General features: G+C 45.9%; 2 protein-coding genes across 6 annotated transcripts; both read right to left on the bottom strand.

The window, feature by feature from the left end:
* Positions 1-157: 157 nt before the first annotated feature.
* Positions 158-10,113, bottom strand: noc3l (NOC3-like DNA replication regulator). The gene is made up of 21 exons (XM_041962691.1): positions 9,976-10,113; positions 8,479-8,683; positions 7,708-7,834; positions 7,387-7,541; positions 7,198-7,269; positions 6,486-6,616; positions 6,186-6,347; positions 5,462-5,555; positions 5,194-5,369; positions 4,333-4,461; positions 4,105-4,236; positions 3,459-3,539; positions 3,276-3,376; positions 3,130-3,202; positions 2,953-3,016; positions 2,793-2,864; positions 2,217-2,398; positions 1,636-1,764; positions 1,198-1,295; positions 752-836; positions 158-556 (listed from the first exon to the last, which is right to left on the bottom strand). Exons 1-21 carry the CDS (start codon positions 9,982-9,984, stop codon positions 410-412), a joined length of 2,424 nt encoding a protein of 807 aa, XP_041818625.1. The 5' UTR covers positions 9,985-10,113; the 3' UTR covers positions 158-409.
* Positions 10,114-10,319: 206 nt separating this feature from the next.
* LOC121624793 (TBC1 domain family member 12-like) lies at positions 10,320-17,172 on the bottom strand. Of its 5 annotated transcripts, none has more exons than XM_041962692.1 (14): positions 16,000-17,172; positions 15,398-15,500; positions 13,893-14,020; positions 13,697-13,779; positions 13,465-13,597; positions 13,196-13,302; positions 13,010-13,078; positions 12,826-12,917; positions 12,637-12,708; positions 12,238-12,396; positions 11,957-12,066; positions 11,495-11,652; positions 10,882-10,985; positions 10,320-10,792 (listed from the first exon to the last, which is right to left on the bottom strand). In XM_041962692.1, exons 1-14 carry the CDS (start codon positions 16,716-16,718, stop codon positions 10,751-10,753), a joined length of 2,079 nt encoding a protein of 692 aa, XP_041818626.1. In that variant the 5' UTR covers positions 16,719-17,172; the 3' UTR covers positions 10,320-10,750. The 5 variants fall into 5 exon arrangements, with proteins under 5 accessions (XP_041818626.1, XP_041818629.1, XP_041818628.1 ...); XM_041962695.1 differs by having other exon boundaries at positions 12,268-12,396; XM_041962694.1 differs by having other exon boundaries at positions 13,480-13,597.
* Between the last annotated feature and the right edge of the window lie 190 nt (positions 17,173-17,362).

Raw genomic sequence — 17,362 nt, 5'->3', positions numbered from 1 at the left:
CTTTGCTGATCGTTCAGAATCTGGATCGTGAAACGTGAAATTAATCATTGAAAAACTTAACAGTATAACACGTACTGTATGTGTCTTCTTTCACTAATGATCCAAAGAAAAACCATCACTACGTATGAAAACAAACATCTTAAAAACAGGATTCTGTTCCAATAAAACACAAAAACTTTTATTCAACGGGAAAAACAAGTTGAACCTCTGAAGAAATATGAAAAGTGATGAAGAGCATCTGATCACTTCTGTCTGTACAGGCAGCTCGCTTTGAATGTTCCTTACACCTCCAACTGCTCCGTCTCTCGACCCGCTCACATCAGGCTGTCATGTTCTTAATATCTGATAGCAAAGATTTTTATTTTGATTTCTTCAGACCAAACGAAGCAGCTGTGTGTGTTTGTGTGTGTCAGTGTTCAGTGTGTGCTTGTGTGTCACTGTCCGGTGTGTGTGTTGTATTAAAGTCCAGCTCCGTCTCCTCGGTGGCGGTCAGGGCGCTCTCGGCTCGCCTCTGCAGCTCCGCGTCCAGCAGCGTCCCTCCGAACACAAAACGATCCTGATACACAGAAACTTTTTGAATAACAGAATAAACTTTCCTGACAAATCTGTGCATATAAACATGACACTGATCAACAATCAATGAGTCGTACTGACTGAGGTTGTGTTAAACAGTAAAATCAAAGACTCTTGAGATGAAACATTAACGTTTGTCCTCTAAAATCATCTAAAACCTTGAGAATGATTTTATCACCTTCTTCTTGGTGCCAGGTGGAGCCACAGGCGGGTTAAAGGTCATATCTGTCACACTGTAGACATTAAACAGCTCCACCGGAGACCTGGACAGGAAGTAAACACACAGCCACTGTGTCAGATCAAAGAAATCCCTTTTTTCTGAAGGAGCATTACACTGTTTCCAAATGTTATAGGATTCATTTAAATATGATCTCGATCAGGATTCATGCCTCTGTAAACATATTGAATCTGAAATCTGAGCAGGGAGGTTAAGTGCATCAGAACAAACCCTCCTAAAACTCTCGTGTTCAACAGGAAGAGCTGCTGAAATATTTCTAAATGCACATTTAAATTCAAGTGGGTGAAATAACACCAGACCAGATTCACTGTTAGACTCACTGGAGCTCAGGGTGTGGTTATAGAAAATCAGAGGGCTGCTCCTGTAAGGTGTGCAAGCGTTCGTACCTGCGGCTCAGCTCCACACTGAGTGCGCCGGATCCTTCACTGGGAGCTCCCTGACACAGGTGGGCGGCAAACTGCCGCACGACCGGGTGGTAATGTCTCTGTAAACACGCAAAAGATGATGTCACTCAGTTTAATTATGTGTGTCTATATACTTGCAGTGTGTGTGTATATAAATATATACCTACAGTGTGTGTATACCGCTGCAGTGTGTGTTTATACCTGGAGTGTGCGTTTATACCTGGAGTGTGTGTGTGTGTATTTGCACAATGTGTATGTGTACACCTGCAGTGTGCGTATATACCTGGAGTGTGTGTGTGTATTTGCACAATGTGTATGTGTACACCTGCAGTGTGCGTATATACCTGCAGTGTGTGTATATACCTGGAGTGTGTGTTTATACCTGGAGTGTGGGTTTATACCTGGAGTGTGTGTTTATACCTGGAGTGTGTGTAGCTCCCACAGTGCTGTGTTCTGTGCGTTGCAGTGTTCAGGTTCGTCCAGCTCTGGCAGGTAGAAGCCGCTGCCCTGAACCTCGTTATCCAACAGGAAGTCACACTTCGGGAAGGCCTGAGACACACACGTGCACGCACGGACACAGTTTTTCTTTATCTGAATCGAGAACCTCAGGACAGAGGGTGTTGCATGATGTGCAGCAATCTTTACAGATCTGTCTGAGCCTTCTATTTATCAAGTTTCAGCTCAGATATGTCGACTGCACTCCATACATAGCTGAGTTTCAGCATGCTAACGCTTTGTCAGTTGGTTCGGTCAGCTACACAACAGCTACACCTGCAGTTAGTGGGTGGAATTATTTCTAACAACTAATCAGTAAGAACTAGTTAGTGATTTGCAGCCTGCTTTGATTTACTGATGATGAAGCTAAACTGAGTGAACGCTGATATTAGCATGCAGCCAAGTCTGACCTGAAGAACAGCTGCTGCCACTGACTGATGGAAGTTATCCTTTTTCTCAGGATAATTCACAAACACACACACACACACACTCTGTCTCTGACTTACATGCATGGCGGCTCTGTTGGCGGCGAGGATTCCCACGCTGGCGTTGGGCAGCACGTGCAGACTGAGGGTGCTCAGTCTTTTGACGAACGCCATCGCCCTCTGCAGGGTCACCTGCTTCTTGCGGCGGGTCAGCATGGCATCCAGGCACTGCAGCACGATGATGTTTTCATCATTGGGTGCCCCTGAAACAGACAGCAGCTTTTAAGTCTCAGTCTTGTTTGAAACCACCTACAGTAGCAGCACGTACTGATTTGGCCAATCTGCAGCCTGTAGTACGCAGCATGCAAACAAAGCAAAACTTTCAGTACGTCAAAAACATCCAGATGTCATACTGATTCTGCAAAAATCTCCAGTCTGCATCGGACCAGTCTCTCATCTACTGTGTCCCACAATGCAAAGTTGCACAGTGTGGAAGTGGATAATGGCAGAGGGAAGCCAGGAACACCACAAAAACTATGAAGTCTGTAGCGACATACAGAATGTAGTACATACAGTATGTAGGAACATGCAGTATGTAGTACAGAGACATTAGAGTCCAGTGAAGAGACAGTGAAGAGGTGACGGAGCGTCTCTGACCTGCGTGCAGTTTCAGCAGCAGTCTGTACAGCTGAGAGTAGAAGGTGAGTGGATCGATGTTCAGGACGTCACCTGAAGCACACAGAAACAAGAAGAAACTTTATTGATGCAGGTCAGCTTGACAGAGGCTGAATCCAAACACACACACAAACACACACACCTTGTCCTGACAGTATGGTGAAGACGGTCTGGGTGCAGTGGAGACTCTCCCGATTGGTCAGATCCTGCAGAGGTCAGATCAGGACGATCAATCAATCAAACAATCGATCAGTTTTGTCAATAACAGTGACTTGTTGGGGGGGGGGGGGGGGGGGGGGGGGTCAAAGCGAATACTCACTCCTGATTGGATGAGGTTTTGCAGCACGTTGAGCAAGTCGTCAAAAAACTCCAGGTTGATCAGGTGAGCAAAACTGACAGGAAGTGACATCACAGTCAGTACGACAGAAATATTAATGTGTGTGTGTGTGTGTGTGCGCGTCATACTTAGCCAGGCCCTCCAGTACAGCAGGAAGCAGAACAGACTTCTGAGCTTTCTTCAAGATCCTGAAGTAAATGAGGAAGACGATGTTCAGAGTCTCTGTGTGCTGAGGAAGAGGAGGAAGAAGAGGAGTTAAACTTTAATCTAATTTCTCATATTAAAATTCCATCTCTCTGCTTTTGACTCACCAGTTTGATCTTCTTCTCTTTGCTCTCTGAGGCTTCAGCCTCCAGCAGCTCTTTCTCCAACTTCTCCTCTGCCTTCTTCCACTACGCACACACACACACAGACACACACACACACACAGAGTTTAAGTCAAGGTGTACAGGTGACCTCAGGCTGTGTGGTCAAACAGTTCCAGCAGGACCACCTGAAAACTCGACTCACGGGGAGTTAATTTAAATCATGAAGGAGCTTCATGTCATCGAACTGACTCAGCTTTATCCTGAAACATGTTCGGAGCTACAGGACAGGTGTGTCTCTTCACAGGTGAGCAGTGACTCTGCTGTCCTGCTCTGAATACAGAAGAGTGTGACTGAGGAGCGACCACAGGATCCAGGGTTTGATCTGGACACATGCCGAGCAGCAAGTTAGCTTCGTCGGTCAGCGTGACGTCTGCACCCTGAACACCTGTCCGTTGTGTACCTTTGTGTACAACCACGTCTTTTTGTGTTGTTTGGTGCAGCAGGACGTCTGCGCTTCATGTTTCCAAAGACCGCAGATCCATCAGACTGAGTTTAAACCTTTCATAAAACCAGCAGCATCAGGGGAAACATTGCAGAGCTTCAATGAAGAGCTGCAACAAGATGATACACAGAAGAAGAAAAGATTTACCTTCCTCTGCATCCTCGACAGGTTCTTCTTCTTCTCTTGGTTGTTCATGAACTTCTTCTTAGGTGCAGTGTCCTCTATGTCCTTTTTCATCTGCACCTCCTTTATCCTTAGACTCAGCAGGGTCCTTAGCACCTGATGAGGGGGTGCAGTACATTCCATCAGTCTGTCTCAGAGTTTAAAAGCTGACATCATTGGTTGTGTGTGGTTTGGGTGTGTTTGATTTGTTACCTCAGGCCTGATGTTGTAGTTGAGGCTCTTCACAAGGCCGGAGATAACCCGCACAGTGGCCAACGCAGTCCCACCCATTTTGTCCTGCTGGAAGAGCTTCCTGAACGCATCGCAACACATAACTGACACCTGTAACACACAGAAGCACCTGAACGTATCATAACACGTACCTGACAGCTACCTGAACAGCATCAGACTGGTCTACCTGAACAGCATCAGACTGGTCTACCTGAACAGCTTCAGACTGGTCTACCTGAGCAGCATCAGACTGGTCTACCTGAGCAGCAACAGACTGAGACACCTGAACAGCTTCAGACTGGTCTACCTGAACAGCTTCAGACTGGTCTACCTGAACAGCTTCAGACTGGTCTACCTGAACAGCTTCAGACTAGTCTACCTGAGCAGCGTCAGACTGGTCTACCTGAGCAGCAACAGACTGAGATACCTGAGCAGCAACAAACTGAGATACCTGAGCAGCAACAGACTGAGATACCTGAGCAGCAACAGACTGAGATACCTGAACAGCGTCAGACTGGTCTACCTGAGCAGCTTCAGACTGGTCTACCTGAGCAGCAACAGACTGGTCTACCTGAGCAGCAACAGACTGGTCTACCTGAACAGCGTCAGACTGGTCTACCTGAGCAGCTTCAGACTGGTCTACCTGAGCAGCAACAGACTGAGATACCTGAGCAGCAACAGACTGGTTTACCTGAGCAGCGTCAGACTGGTCTACCTGAGCAGCTTCAGACTGGTCTACCTGAGCCGCAACAGACTGGTCTACCTGAGCCGCAACAGACTGGTCTACCTGAGCCGCAACAGACTGAGATACCTGAACAGCAACAGACTGAGCCAGTTTCTCACCTTCTTATCAGGGTCGTTCATCAGTGGGACGAGGACAACGATGATGTTGTTGTGGAAGTTGAAGTGAGGCAGAGCGAGCAGCAACTCGCACAGGCATCGAATGGCGACTTCAGCGAGGCTGCGGTATGACTGGAAACCCACTGCCTGACTACGCTTCTTCTTCTTCTGTTTCCAGTCTAAAGATAGAAGTTAAACACACTGACATGGTACCTGTATCTTCTGTTGTCATGTTTTGTGTATGTCATTATATGCCGCTGCGGTCGTGTACCTTTGATGGTCTGCTCCAGGTCCTCCAGGTAGAACTTGTACTGGCTGACCAAACCTTCTTCAAACTCTCTGAGCTGCTGAGTCTCCTTCTTCACCTGCAGGACAAACCAACCAAACACATTGACAGTACTTTTATTTATTTTACACTTCTGATGCCTTGAATACTTGCACAGCTGTTTTCAGTGAGTGAGTAGTGGGGATGCCCTGATCAATCAGGAAGCGATCATTATTGACTGATGTTTATTCAAATTTGCGAACGGAAGATTAGGATCCATGCTTTGGTGGTGAGTTTAGCTCGCTAGCAAACATAAAGATGAAAAGCCTTCACTCTTCTGACAGATTCTTTATTTGATGATGACACTATGCCTAAAGTCAGTCTAACATTTGATCATGTGATCAGGATTCACTTCAAACTGAAGCTGACATTGCTTTACTGTTTATGCTGGTGGTTAGCCTGTTGAATTTGGCGTTAACATGTTCCACAGTTAATATGGCTTCTAGCATCTATTGTAGCCCACAGGCTTGAGCAGTGTCAGAGTTTTTAATATTGAGGGGCAGTCAAGAGGAACTATGTGAACGTTCAGCCCCACCAGAGGCCAGACCAGCAAGACTCAAGCCAAGACAAACATTTACAACCGCTGGTTTACAAATGAGAGAAAAGCAAATAAAACGTACTAAAAACAACCAGATAAAGCCTGGGTTAAATGTAAACACACGCTGGTTACCTTGGCAGCCTTCTCTGCAGGGGTCAGAGGTCGTATCCTGTAGGTGGGGGTGATGTCTTTAAAGATCTCCATCAGAGATACCATCACCAGCTTCCGGACCGTAACCGCCACACAGGGGTCAGACTCCATCAGCATACCACGCAGCTCCTTCAATCGCTTTATCTGCTCACACACACACACACACAACAACACACACACTTTGTGTTAAACGTGAGTACTGAACAGCTGATAAAACACAGAATTATTAAATAACATTTCTTTGGTTGTCTGTCTGAGCCCAGATCAACAGTCCAGTCTTACGTTGCGGTAGGGGTCTGAGATGATGGCTGATCCCAGGCTGGCGATGCACAGCTTCTTTTCATTTATCTTGTGAACTCTGAGCTGCTCTCTCTGCTCTGCTGTCAGCTCTGCGGAGCTCTCTAGCTCCTCCTCTGCACAGGAGGACACATTACAGGGTTAGAATTTATATATGCTGGATATGGACACAACTCATTTGGCAAGAGTTTCCTTTTGTTGGCTATGGGTCGCTTGGCTCACCTGTGAAGATAAAACCGTGTCGGACAAAGTGTCAAAAGCACACATTGGAACACATTCTTAAATATGACATACTGGGACACATTGGAAATCTCTCTCTACTTTAGCGCAGGGCTGTATATAAACGGCAGGTCTGTCTCCACTCCTATTGCAGGAACCACTTTTCTGGTCAACAATTCTGCACATACACACAAAAACTGGCAGGTGGTGAAAGTTGGCTGATTATGATTGAAAAGTGTTACAGGCGACAGACTGATGAACATGTCGTCGCCGGGGGAAAGTCTCAGTGAGTGAGACTTCTGTTAGGGCTCCTAAATTTTTCCTACCCCCTCTTTTCATTCCAGCATGTAGGTGTGCACACGTGTGTCATGTGTTTTCATGGTGTTACAAACAGCTTCATAGTGAGGAGCCACCGCAGTGACCGAGGCTTGTTTACCTCCACCTGCAACCAGGTTTCAGGGTCAAAGGTCATTCATACCGTTTTCAAACTCCTCCAGCCCGTCCGCAGCATCTTCTTCCTCATCTTCTTCCTCTGGCTGCTTTTTGACGACTACAAACAAAACAGAAGCGATGTCAACTCTTTAATCTACAGATCAGGAAGTGGATCAGTTGGTGCATCAGCGAGTGGATCAAGTGGATTATTGAGTGGATCAGCAGTGTGTCGTACCTCTCTCTACACTCTGTGGGATGACTCCTGTCTTGTCTTTGATTGGCAACAGGTGGATGACTTCTTTCTCCTCCATTCTCGCCATTTTCCGGGGAACCTTCTCGTAACTCCGAACTACTTCTGAGCTCCGCTTCTTGCCGCCGTGCACCGGTCCACTGGGACGCCCCACCACACGAAACAAACACACTCGAGTCACTGTGTCTTTATCTACGATCTACGGTCAAATCTATCAAAACTTTTCCACGAGGAACTGACGACAGTGATGATGAACTTCCTACTTTGTTCCATAACATTTTAGGTGTGTGTCTGTGTTGGCGTTACCATGACGACAGGTCTCTGGTGATGAAGGAGGCTCGACGTGCCATGGCGGTCATCTGTTGCAGATCATCGTCCTCTACCATGTCCAGCGGCAGACTCTCCAGAAACTCCTCCTCATCCTCCTCCTCATCTGTCAGAGACATTCATGAGAAAGGTTCACACCACAAACAGGTGAGAAAAACTCTGAGCAGTGCATCATGGGAGAAGAAGTCCACTTTTAACATTTAACTCCACTGAAAATATTCTGAAAGTGTGTTTTCATGAGGAAAACGCAGCAGACGATAAAAAGATTTTATGAGTTGACACTCACTTGAACCTATGTAACTTGCTGTGAGGTAATTTATTATGCTAATTAGCACATTAATTAGCCAAACATTCTGCGCTACATCAGCTTACTTTGATGTAGAACAGAGAGAAGAAGAAAATCTGAGTCATTTGAGAAACTGCAACCAGAGAAATTTTGACTGACTGAAACAATTTATCAATTATTAAAAGAGATGATTAATTTTTTGCTGAGGAATTAATCAGTTAATCAACTGACAGCTGGCAGAGAGGTGGGATTATGGGAAAGTCTGTGATGAAGGGCATAGACATTTGGAAAGGTGCTCATGAGTTCACCTCATGAGATCTTTAAAGCTGTGCAGCCACAAGGGGTCCAGCTCCAAACTGGACAGGATGAACCTGTTCCAGATCAACTCTGCTACCAGTTTGTTTTTTGAAAGCTGAAAATCAATGTTTCACACCAATCAGCCAATGAGCAGCCCCCTCTCTCACCAGGTCTCTTCCTGTATGTTTCCAGCGGGCGGGGCGTCCTGATGGCGGCATCCTTCACCGCCTGTCTCAGCTTCTTCTGCTCCTTACGCTGCTTCTTGGCGACGTTCTGCTGCTTCATCTGACGGTTCTTCAGTTTGTTTTCTAGCTTCACGCCACTCGTCTTCAACAGGCGGCGGAACGTCGGACGACGTTTCTTTGACCGAGGCTGGAGGGAACAAGGAAAGGAAGGAAGACAGGAAACAGGAGTTAGAATTGTACAACATCAGCATATTTCTACAGATAAAACACACAGGAATTTAAGTCTTCACTACCAAACAAATACTGAATGATAATCAAGGTTATAGAGGTTTCAAACACATTACAAAGAGCTCAAGTTAAATCCGATATAATGTGTGCTATGTTTTATTTGACATCCACCCAGAAAAAATTGATCTTTTGTTCTGAAAGTGCAGGATTGTCAGTGTGATAATGCAGATAGAAAAATATGATACCCTTAAGAAAGATATAAGAAAGAGATGCATTTTAAACTGAGATGAAAGAGTAAAGCAGCACATTCACACATGTTTGGTGTTTTATTAAAGTTTATAATATCATTGGTCATGATATCAGCCGTCATTAGCGCTGAATGACACACAAAAACACTGACATTGTGGTTATCTTGACAGATGAGCTCTGTAACAAACATTTGGTGATTTGATGATTTGTAGGCTGCAGCACCACAGTGCTTCAAATCTAATGATTCGTTCTGACACATTTTACCTTTATCACAAAACTGCAGCTCATATGGAATCGGCCATATTACAGCTTGGATATTATATGAATTAATTGTACAGTCCTAGTGGTCATTGATTAACTACCACCTGTCTAAACAAACAGCTGGTCAGTGACTGTCAACACTGCATTGAACATGTATTTTTAGTCAGGACAGGGCTGAGGGCATTAGCACTGACTGTATCCCAGCAAACACTTAATTTAACTGTGTGCACATTCATAGAAACCGTCTCTAGATAACTATACGGATGCCGATTTTATCAAAAGACTGAGGCGATTCGGGATATGCTTTATACTATGTTCAACACACTGGGTACCTTTCACGCTTAAATTCGCATATTCCTCTATGGAGTCTGGTGCCACACAGAAATGCCAGGTACTGCTCGTGCAGACAGGCAGATTTAATTAAATCAAACTGCAGTTTCACCAGCGTGAAGAGATTACATTCTGTAAGATAGAATATAACAGTGATAATTTTCTGTTTGTCAATATTTTAATGCGCTCCGGTGTGAACTTGTTGCAGTACTTTTGAAGTAAAAACGGAAACTTTAAATTCGCACATTTCTCAATGAAATCTGGTATCAGACACTAGTTAAATAGGAGGTGATGCTTGCGCTGAAAGGCAGTTTTATTTAAGTGTTAACAGCAGTTTCAGCAGTGAGAGCATGAAGCTCTGACAGAACAGACTCCGCTCCGCAAAATGATCGTTTAGCGGTGTGAACTTACCGGACCCATGGCGGCACAAACTCTCCGTGTCCCTCCGCAGCTTCCTCAGTGTGTGTGTGATAAAGTGTGTCGATGTGTTTCGGTGGGAAAGTTAGAATCTGTATCCACACGCGTGTCGATCAGAGAAACAGGTTCAGATCAATAACCCGGAAACACTAAACCGAACTGATGACGCAACAGCGACACTAGCGGCGGGAGGTGAAATTACACAAAACAATCTGAACGACAGATTCTTATTCTTATTCGTTGAGCGGAAAGAAAAAAAGACAATGTTGGTCCATGTCATTATTAAAAATGTTCAACAATCAAACAACAATGAAAACAAAAACAGGTACCGCTTTATTTTAAAGGTCTGTTATTTAATTAAACACGTCAGTGTTAACAAATAAACAATTTTCACGGAATGCTGAGCTGTTCGCCACTAAAAGGTTCATCTAGATATGAATTAATATTAATTCAAAGAAAGTGCAAGTGAGTCCATTCCAGAACCTATCCAAGGAATTTACAATTATAGGAAGGTTTGGGATCTGTAAAGTAAGAGGTAAACATAACTGAGAGTTAATCTATATGAGCTTTTCTAGAGCTTTAACTCAGTTTGACTTTTAATGTTTTATTACACAAACTCTTAAAGAAAAATACAAAATAAATTAAAATAAATTTTCTGACATCTGACATCATTTTGATGAGATTAACCCTGTAAAGCCCAGAATATGAAGGCGAGTTCAGAAGTTTCAATGACACATTTTAAATAAAACAAATAAAAACACACTGTGGATCAGCAGCTGCTTGTCTCTGATTCCTTGTACGACGACAAAACCTGAGAGAGAAAAAAAAAAAAATTCACTCAAGCTCCGTATTATTTTATTTTTCCTACAGAGTGATCAGGCTGCATGTCAGATCACTCACCTGACTCCACTTCCTGTTCCCACTTAGCATGGGTGAGGCTGAGATGCAGGAGAACAACCTATCAGAGAGCAGCTCTTCATCAGGGAGGCGGGACAGGAACTGAGCTGAGAAGGACACAACAGAACAGATAGAGTAGTTTTCCAACAGGATATTTCCTGAGGATCAGTGCTAGCTCCTACACCTGATGTATTGATTATGTGCCTAAAAATAACCATCCCTCCTGGAAGACCATGATTAAGTCTCAAAGTCACCTCGGACGAGTCTCAACTTACTCAAAACTGGTCCAAGTCAAGTCTCAAGTCTCAAGTGAGACAAGTCCAAATTGAGTCTTAAATCACCCAGAACACTCAAGAAAAGTCAACGACTCCAAGTTACTTGAGATAAATCCATGTAAAAACCCAGGTCACTTGAGACAAGCCAAAGCCGAGTGCCAGGTCCTTGTCAAAGTGCACATCACTCAAGATGAGGCAAATTTGAGTCTCACTTCTGTCAGGTCTGAAGTCACCTGAGATGACTGAAGTCAAGTAACAAGTTTTGACACGTCTTTTTAAGGCAAGTCAAAAGCTGATTGGCACCTGTATGAGTGAGGTCACTGAGATAACCACATGCTCACCGATGCTGATGAGGTCCATGTGCAGTAGGACGTCCTGGTAGAGCCTCAGGATCCCCAGAGCTGTCCTGAACAGGAACTCCTCCCCGTCCCGGAAAAAAACGTCCCAAATTCTGCATGCCACGTCCAGAGGGAGGGGCTTCGTGTAGAGAGACAGGATCCTGGAGGGTGAATGTGTGTGTGTGTGTGTGTGTGTGGGAATGTGAGTGTGTGTGTGTCGGGGGGGGGGGGGGGGGGGGGGTTAGTAGGAGTGAATTATTTATTATTTATTTCATTCAGGCATTTGTGTTTTTACACTGACTTCATGACTTCCACGTTTTTCTGAATATTCAGAAAAGCAGTTTTCCTGTTTCCCATTTTTGTGCTAAGCTAGGCTAGCAGTTTCTTCCTGGACTCTACTGGACTCTGTTGACTGCTCCGTTAAAGCTCACTTTATTTGTGGTCTGGTGTAATTCAGAGGCTCACCAGTCCATGAGGTAGAGGTCAGGAGTCAGACCCGAAGACTGGAAGTGAAGGAAGAGACGAGGAAGAGTCTCCTCGAAAAAAACCTGGAAGGCCCCGAAATATCTGAGCATCTACAGACAGACAGAGAAGGACAGACAGACAGACAGACAGACAGACAGACAGACAGAGAAGGACAGACAGACAGACAGACAGACAGACAGGCAGTGCTTAGGTATTTAGTTGTGATGGTGAAGGTTTGGGTTGGGGCTTAGGGGATGCATTATGTTAATGAGGGCCCTCACAAGGATGGAAAGGCAAACATGTCTGTGTACCAGCTGGTGGTCCACTCTGTAAAAAGCCAACTGACAGGGTCTGTTGATCAGGTTGGAGAAGCTGATGAAGGCTTCAACCTCGTCCATGTTCAAGATCAACATGGCTGCCGTGGAGGACATACCCTGCACCTGGGCGAGAGACATCCAGAGAGAGTGAGACAGAGAGAGAGGTTGGGTAAGGTGGACTCTTCTTTAATGACAATCCAACTCATTTACAATAAGACAAATCACACTAAGGCAGGTCCTGTTCATGTCTCAAGTCACCTGAGATTATGTTAGTTCAATGTCAGGTGTCACTGTCGGGAGATGCTGTAAGTCAAGAGTCCAGTCCTCAAACCAAGTCCTTTTGTGTGTGTGTGTGTGACTCACATATCCCACATCAGGTCTGTAGCAGGTGTAAGCTCCAAGAATGTTTTGCAGCAGGTCGTGGTAAGGACCACCCTTCAAAATAAAAGCCCAAATTTACTTCCTGTCTCTCCAGTTTAACAGACATCTTCTGAATTATGCAGGTTATGGTTTTTCTACTTGACTCTATTGTCCTGAGTTCTACTGTCCCACCTTCTGGAAGACGCAGAGTGAGGGGAAGGTTCTGGAAATGTCCCGTGTGATCAGCTCCAGACTGGACTCTCCGTCAGCCAGTGATGCTCCACCTGCAGGTCAACATCCCAAGGTGAGTCATCCTGGTTAAATCTGTCCGAACTTTCAAATTCAGGTTGAAAGTTAAACTACGTATGTTTCTTACCATCAGCCTGCGTCTCAGTGAGGTTCCTCCACTTCTGCTTCGCTCTGGAGAGGAAGATTTCATACAGCTCTGAGGAAGAGGAGGATGAAGGTCAAAGGCGGGAGGAAAATGTTTTCTGAAAACACTTTTTTTTCTCATTAATAAATATGAGGGACAGAATTTAGAAGTCTTTCAAGTTGACCATGCCTGCGGTGATGTTGAGCTCGTTGCTGATGGCGAGGTTCCAGACTCGTCCTCGCACACTGGGGGGTAAACCCGCCCACCACAGGTCCCGGGCACGACGACTCGACCTCCTGACATCACCACAGAAACACCAACATCATCATAGACAACTGACATCATCACACTCTGACATCATTGGAGAAACGAGGATGCCAACTGCTGTATGTGACAGAACTCTAGCAGCTAGGTGATAATAAGCTGATTAATCCTGACAGTTGTGGTTTAACACACACACAGAGTGGTCGTACATGGAGTCCCATTGTGGCAGGATGTGCTGGTTCCAGACCAGCGTGGCGCTGGAGATCACCTCCTCCTGTCTGACCCTCTGCTTCATCTGCTGCTGCTTCTTTTGAGCCTCTTTCAGCTCTGACAGACAGACAGGAGGCATCATGAGGGTTTACTGTGTGTCTGTATGCACTCTGTTAAACTCCACCCACCTGGGATGTGCAGTAAGTTAAAACAAACCTTTCCGCTTGGCTCCAGCCACCATCTGCTCGTACTGCTGTCGGTGTCTCTGGGTCTCCTCTGCTGACTTGGCTGGAAGATTCCTGCACACAAACAAACTGTCAGGAAACAAAATGGCCGCTGGAGACGCTGAACTGCCAGACAGGAAGTGTTTAAACAAACAGTGGACAGACACAGAGACAGGAAGAAGCCGTACGGTGGTCGGTCCTCCAGAATCAGCGCTGTGGTTGACAGCGGCTCGAACTCCACCTTCCCCCTGCTCTGCTGCCCCGAGGCATTATGGGTAGGAGAGCTGCGGGCTGCGACCTGCCGCGCCTCAAACTCCTGTAATGACATCACAAGATGAGTCTCAGTCCCCGTGACAACAACTTATGAAAACAGAGAGATGGAGGTGACTGATGGAGGACAGATGGGATGAGAGCTGGTCCAAACGATCAGACCCTGGGCTGGATCCCCAAACTGTACAAAGACCTGAACACAAAACCAGAACCTGAACTCCTCTTTCTCAGTCAGTGTTTTCTGAAGTTCTGCCTTCAGTCTTCACTGGTCCAGAAACAGACCCGTGGAAGTCCAACTTGAACAAAAAAGACCTGGATCAGGACCAGGACCAGGATCAGGACAGTTTCTCTCGACGAATGAAACTGACGTACAATGTTCTCATTGCTCAAAACTCCTACTGATGATCATGTGTAGACAGACTTACACAAACTCGAGCAGAAGTGAATTCACACTGAGCTGCAGAAACTGAAGCAATGAGAGGCTAACAGAAAGAACGTGATGTGTGATGAAGACTGATGAAGACCGCGGGTTTAGATCTGCAGTCAGACCGATGACAATGATGATGGTGGACGAGCAGTAAAGAGTCCCTACCCCAGAGTCCTGGAGGTCTGGGGAGGATCGAGCGCTCAGACTGACCTCAGCACTCTGCTGGATGGAAACAAGGCAGCGTTATCTCACTGATCTGAGCTCAGACATACACTGCAACATCCCAGTATAACACTCTGACCGGCTGTACAGGGAACAATCAACAACTCTGTCCTTAATGCAAATATCTCAGCAGCCAATCGTGTGGCAGCAGCTTGCATTGTCGTCGTGATGAAGAGGTTTAGTCGTTGTTCATCAAACATCTCAGAGACTTTTGTAGAGTTCACACACAGTGGATCCACATCAGATTCAAAAATCCACATCAAGACTCTTGGGATCCTTTTCAGAGCTCTGCTGAGATCAGATCTACTGCAGCAGCAGGTCTGAGGTCTGAGGAACTAAATGAGGAGTTTTGTCATGAAGGAATGAACGGAGAGTGAAATCTCCACAGTGTCTCCACAGGAAATGACCTTCGAATTTCTTTAATTTCTTTGTCTTCTTCACTGGTTTTGTTCTCTCTGCTCTCTCCTTCACTCTTACTGGACTGAAGATGAGTCAGGAAGCTGACAGCACAGATGAACTGTGGTTTTAGCATTAACAGTAAATATCTGACCCTCATCCTGATACAAGAGTCCGTCTTTGATTCATGAATGAAGTGGGACACAAGTTCAGGTTCAGGGCTGACAGTTTATTATCTCCTAATTGTGTCTATATGTTTTCATCCTTTTATTGTGAAGTACTCTGTGATGTCTAAACATTAAAGGTGAACATAAATAAACGCTTGATTTTACTTCACATCAGATGCGATAGGCTCCTCACAGGAAGTTCACTCAGTACCTGCTGGATGAGCCACGCCTGTTTGGAGGGACTCTGTTTAGGAGGAACTTTCCCAAACAACTTCCAGCCGGCGACACTGTGACTGATGGAGCGCTGCTTCCTGCTGTACATGCGTGCACACACACACACACAGTCGCACGCACAGACACACACATAGATAAGTTTAGTCTCAACCATCATCTGCTGCAGCTGCAGATTTTACACATTTTGTATTGTGGTAAGGTCAGGTGGTTGGACCTCCATATACTTGCTTCCAAGTCTAGTTTAGCTTTTTTCAAGTTTGAAATTTCATTTGAATGTTGGAAAAATAAAATACTGTAATGAGTCATCTGAATTTAAGATTTACAGTCTACGTGTACAGAGGAGGGTCCAAGGTACTTGACTACCACTACTGCTATCTACTAGTGATCTATCAGCACTCATTGCTTTTAAAATAAATGGAATGAATGACATTAATTTTAATTCGTGTGACGGCCCTTGAGTGTCATTCTAAACACGACCACCAGGTGGCTCTAAACTTAGGACTCTTTCACTCACTCTTTTCCTCTCAATTACCGTTTTCATGAGTAGCCTCGTAGTGACCGGCCTCATGTCTGATTTACCTGCTGAAGTACTCGATGATGCCTGGCCTTCTGGACTGCAGCTCAGACTCTGACCCCCTGTCGTCCTGCACCAGTTGACCCGGAGCACTCTGCCTGCGAGCGCACTCAAACGTGTTCCTGGAGAGAGCAGTGACGGCAGGAAGATTGAGCTCGCCGGGTAGCGGCGGCTCCGTGATGAAGGCGTCATCATCAGAGATGACCTGAGGTAGGTCAGAGGTCAAATCCCCCTCCAGTGTCTCTGAGTCAGAGTCTGAGGTGAGGGTCACAGGGTTTAAGTCTACCTCTGAGGTGGGCTCATCCAGGTGGAGGTTGGTGGCTCTGGTAGCCCCATCCTCACATGGACAATCACAGTGGTTAACCTTTGACCCCTCGGTGCAGGACGCCACACTGTTGGAGCACCCAAGTGAACAGTTCATTACCACAGGCCCCGCCCCCTGACCATCACCTGTCATCCTGACGTCAGAGCACCATCTGATTGGTCCTTGTGGACAGTCGTCTGACCTGGAACAGAACGCACAGGTGGCAAGAACCACGCACTGCATCAGAGGGCTGGACGCCACCTCCTCGCCATCTCCTGAGCACGTGACCTGCCGAGCACCTGGACAGGCTGCATGACCCCGGGTGATGACATCAGCAGAAGAGGAGGGGTGATGATGATGACACAGTGAGGGCTCGTTAACAGTCACTGGTGAAGAGGAATCATCATCGATTCTTTCCATTTCACTCCAACATCCGCGACAGTTGTTAAGCCTTTATTTTGAAGGTCCAGTTGTCCTCCCGGGTTTTATCCTGATGGTTAAAACGCTGCTTTCCATGTTGTTATATTACAGCTTTTATTTTGAAAGTAATCCTGCTGGTTTTCGGACTTGTTACATTACATACTATTTTGAAGGTAAAGCCCACTGGTTTCCGGTCATGTTGTCGATAACTTGTCGGTAACTCTCCTCTCCGTATCTTTCGTCAGCGCTGCGGGGCAGAAACGAAGCCGGCTGCGGCTCCTCCTCTTCGGTGAGCGGACAGCAGAGCCCTCGGAAGCGTCATGCCGGGGCACAGAGTCCTCAGGTCGGCAGAGTGGCGGTCATTCCAGCCGCTCCCGGTTGTCTCTCTGCCCGGTCGCTGCTCTCATCCTCGGCGGTGACAGGTGAGCTCGCAACGGAGAGGCGCCATGTTGACAGATCTGTTGACGTAGAGGCAGCGTCAGCCTGACGTCAGATGTATTTGTGGACATCAAGGACTGATAAAACCTGCGTTGAGAAAAACTCGACTAAAATATTACTTTCAAGAAGTTATCTTATTCTTAATCTTAAGAATGAATTCCAAACATCGAAACACTTGATTGTCGGCTAAAAGCTGTGTGTTACTG

This window comes from Chelmon rostratus, chromosome 21 (assembly GCF_017976325.1).
Source record: "Chelmon rostratus isolate fCheRos1 chromosome 21, fCheRos1.pri, whole genome shotgun sequence".
Lineage (NCBI taxonomy): Eukaryota > Metazoa > Chordata > Actinopteri > Chaetodontiformes > Chaetodontidae > Chelmon > Chelmon rostratus.
The sequence above is the reverse complement of the archived record's forward strand: the minus strand, read 5'-3'. Positions and strand labels throughout refer to the sequence as shown.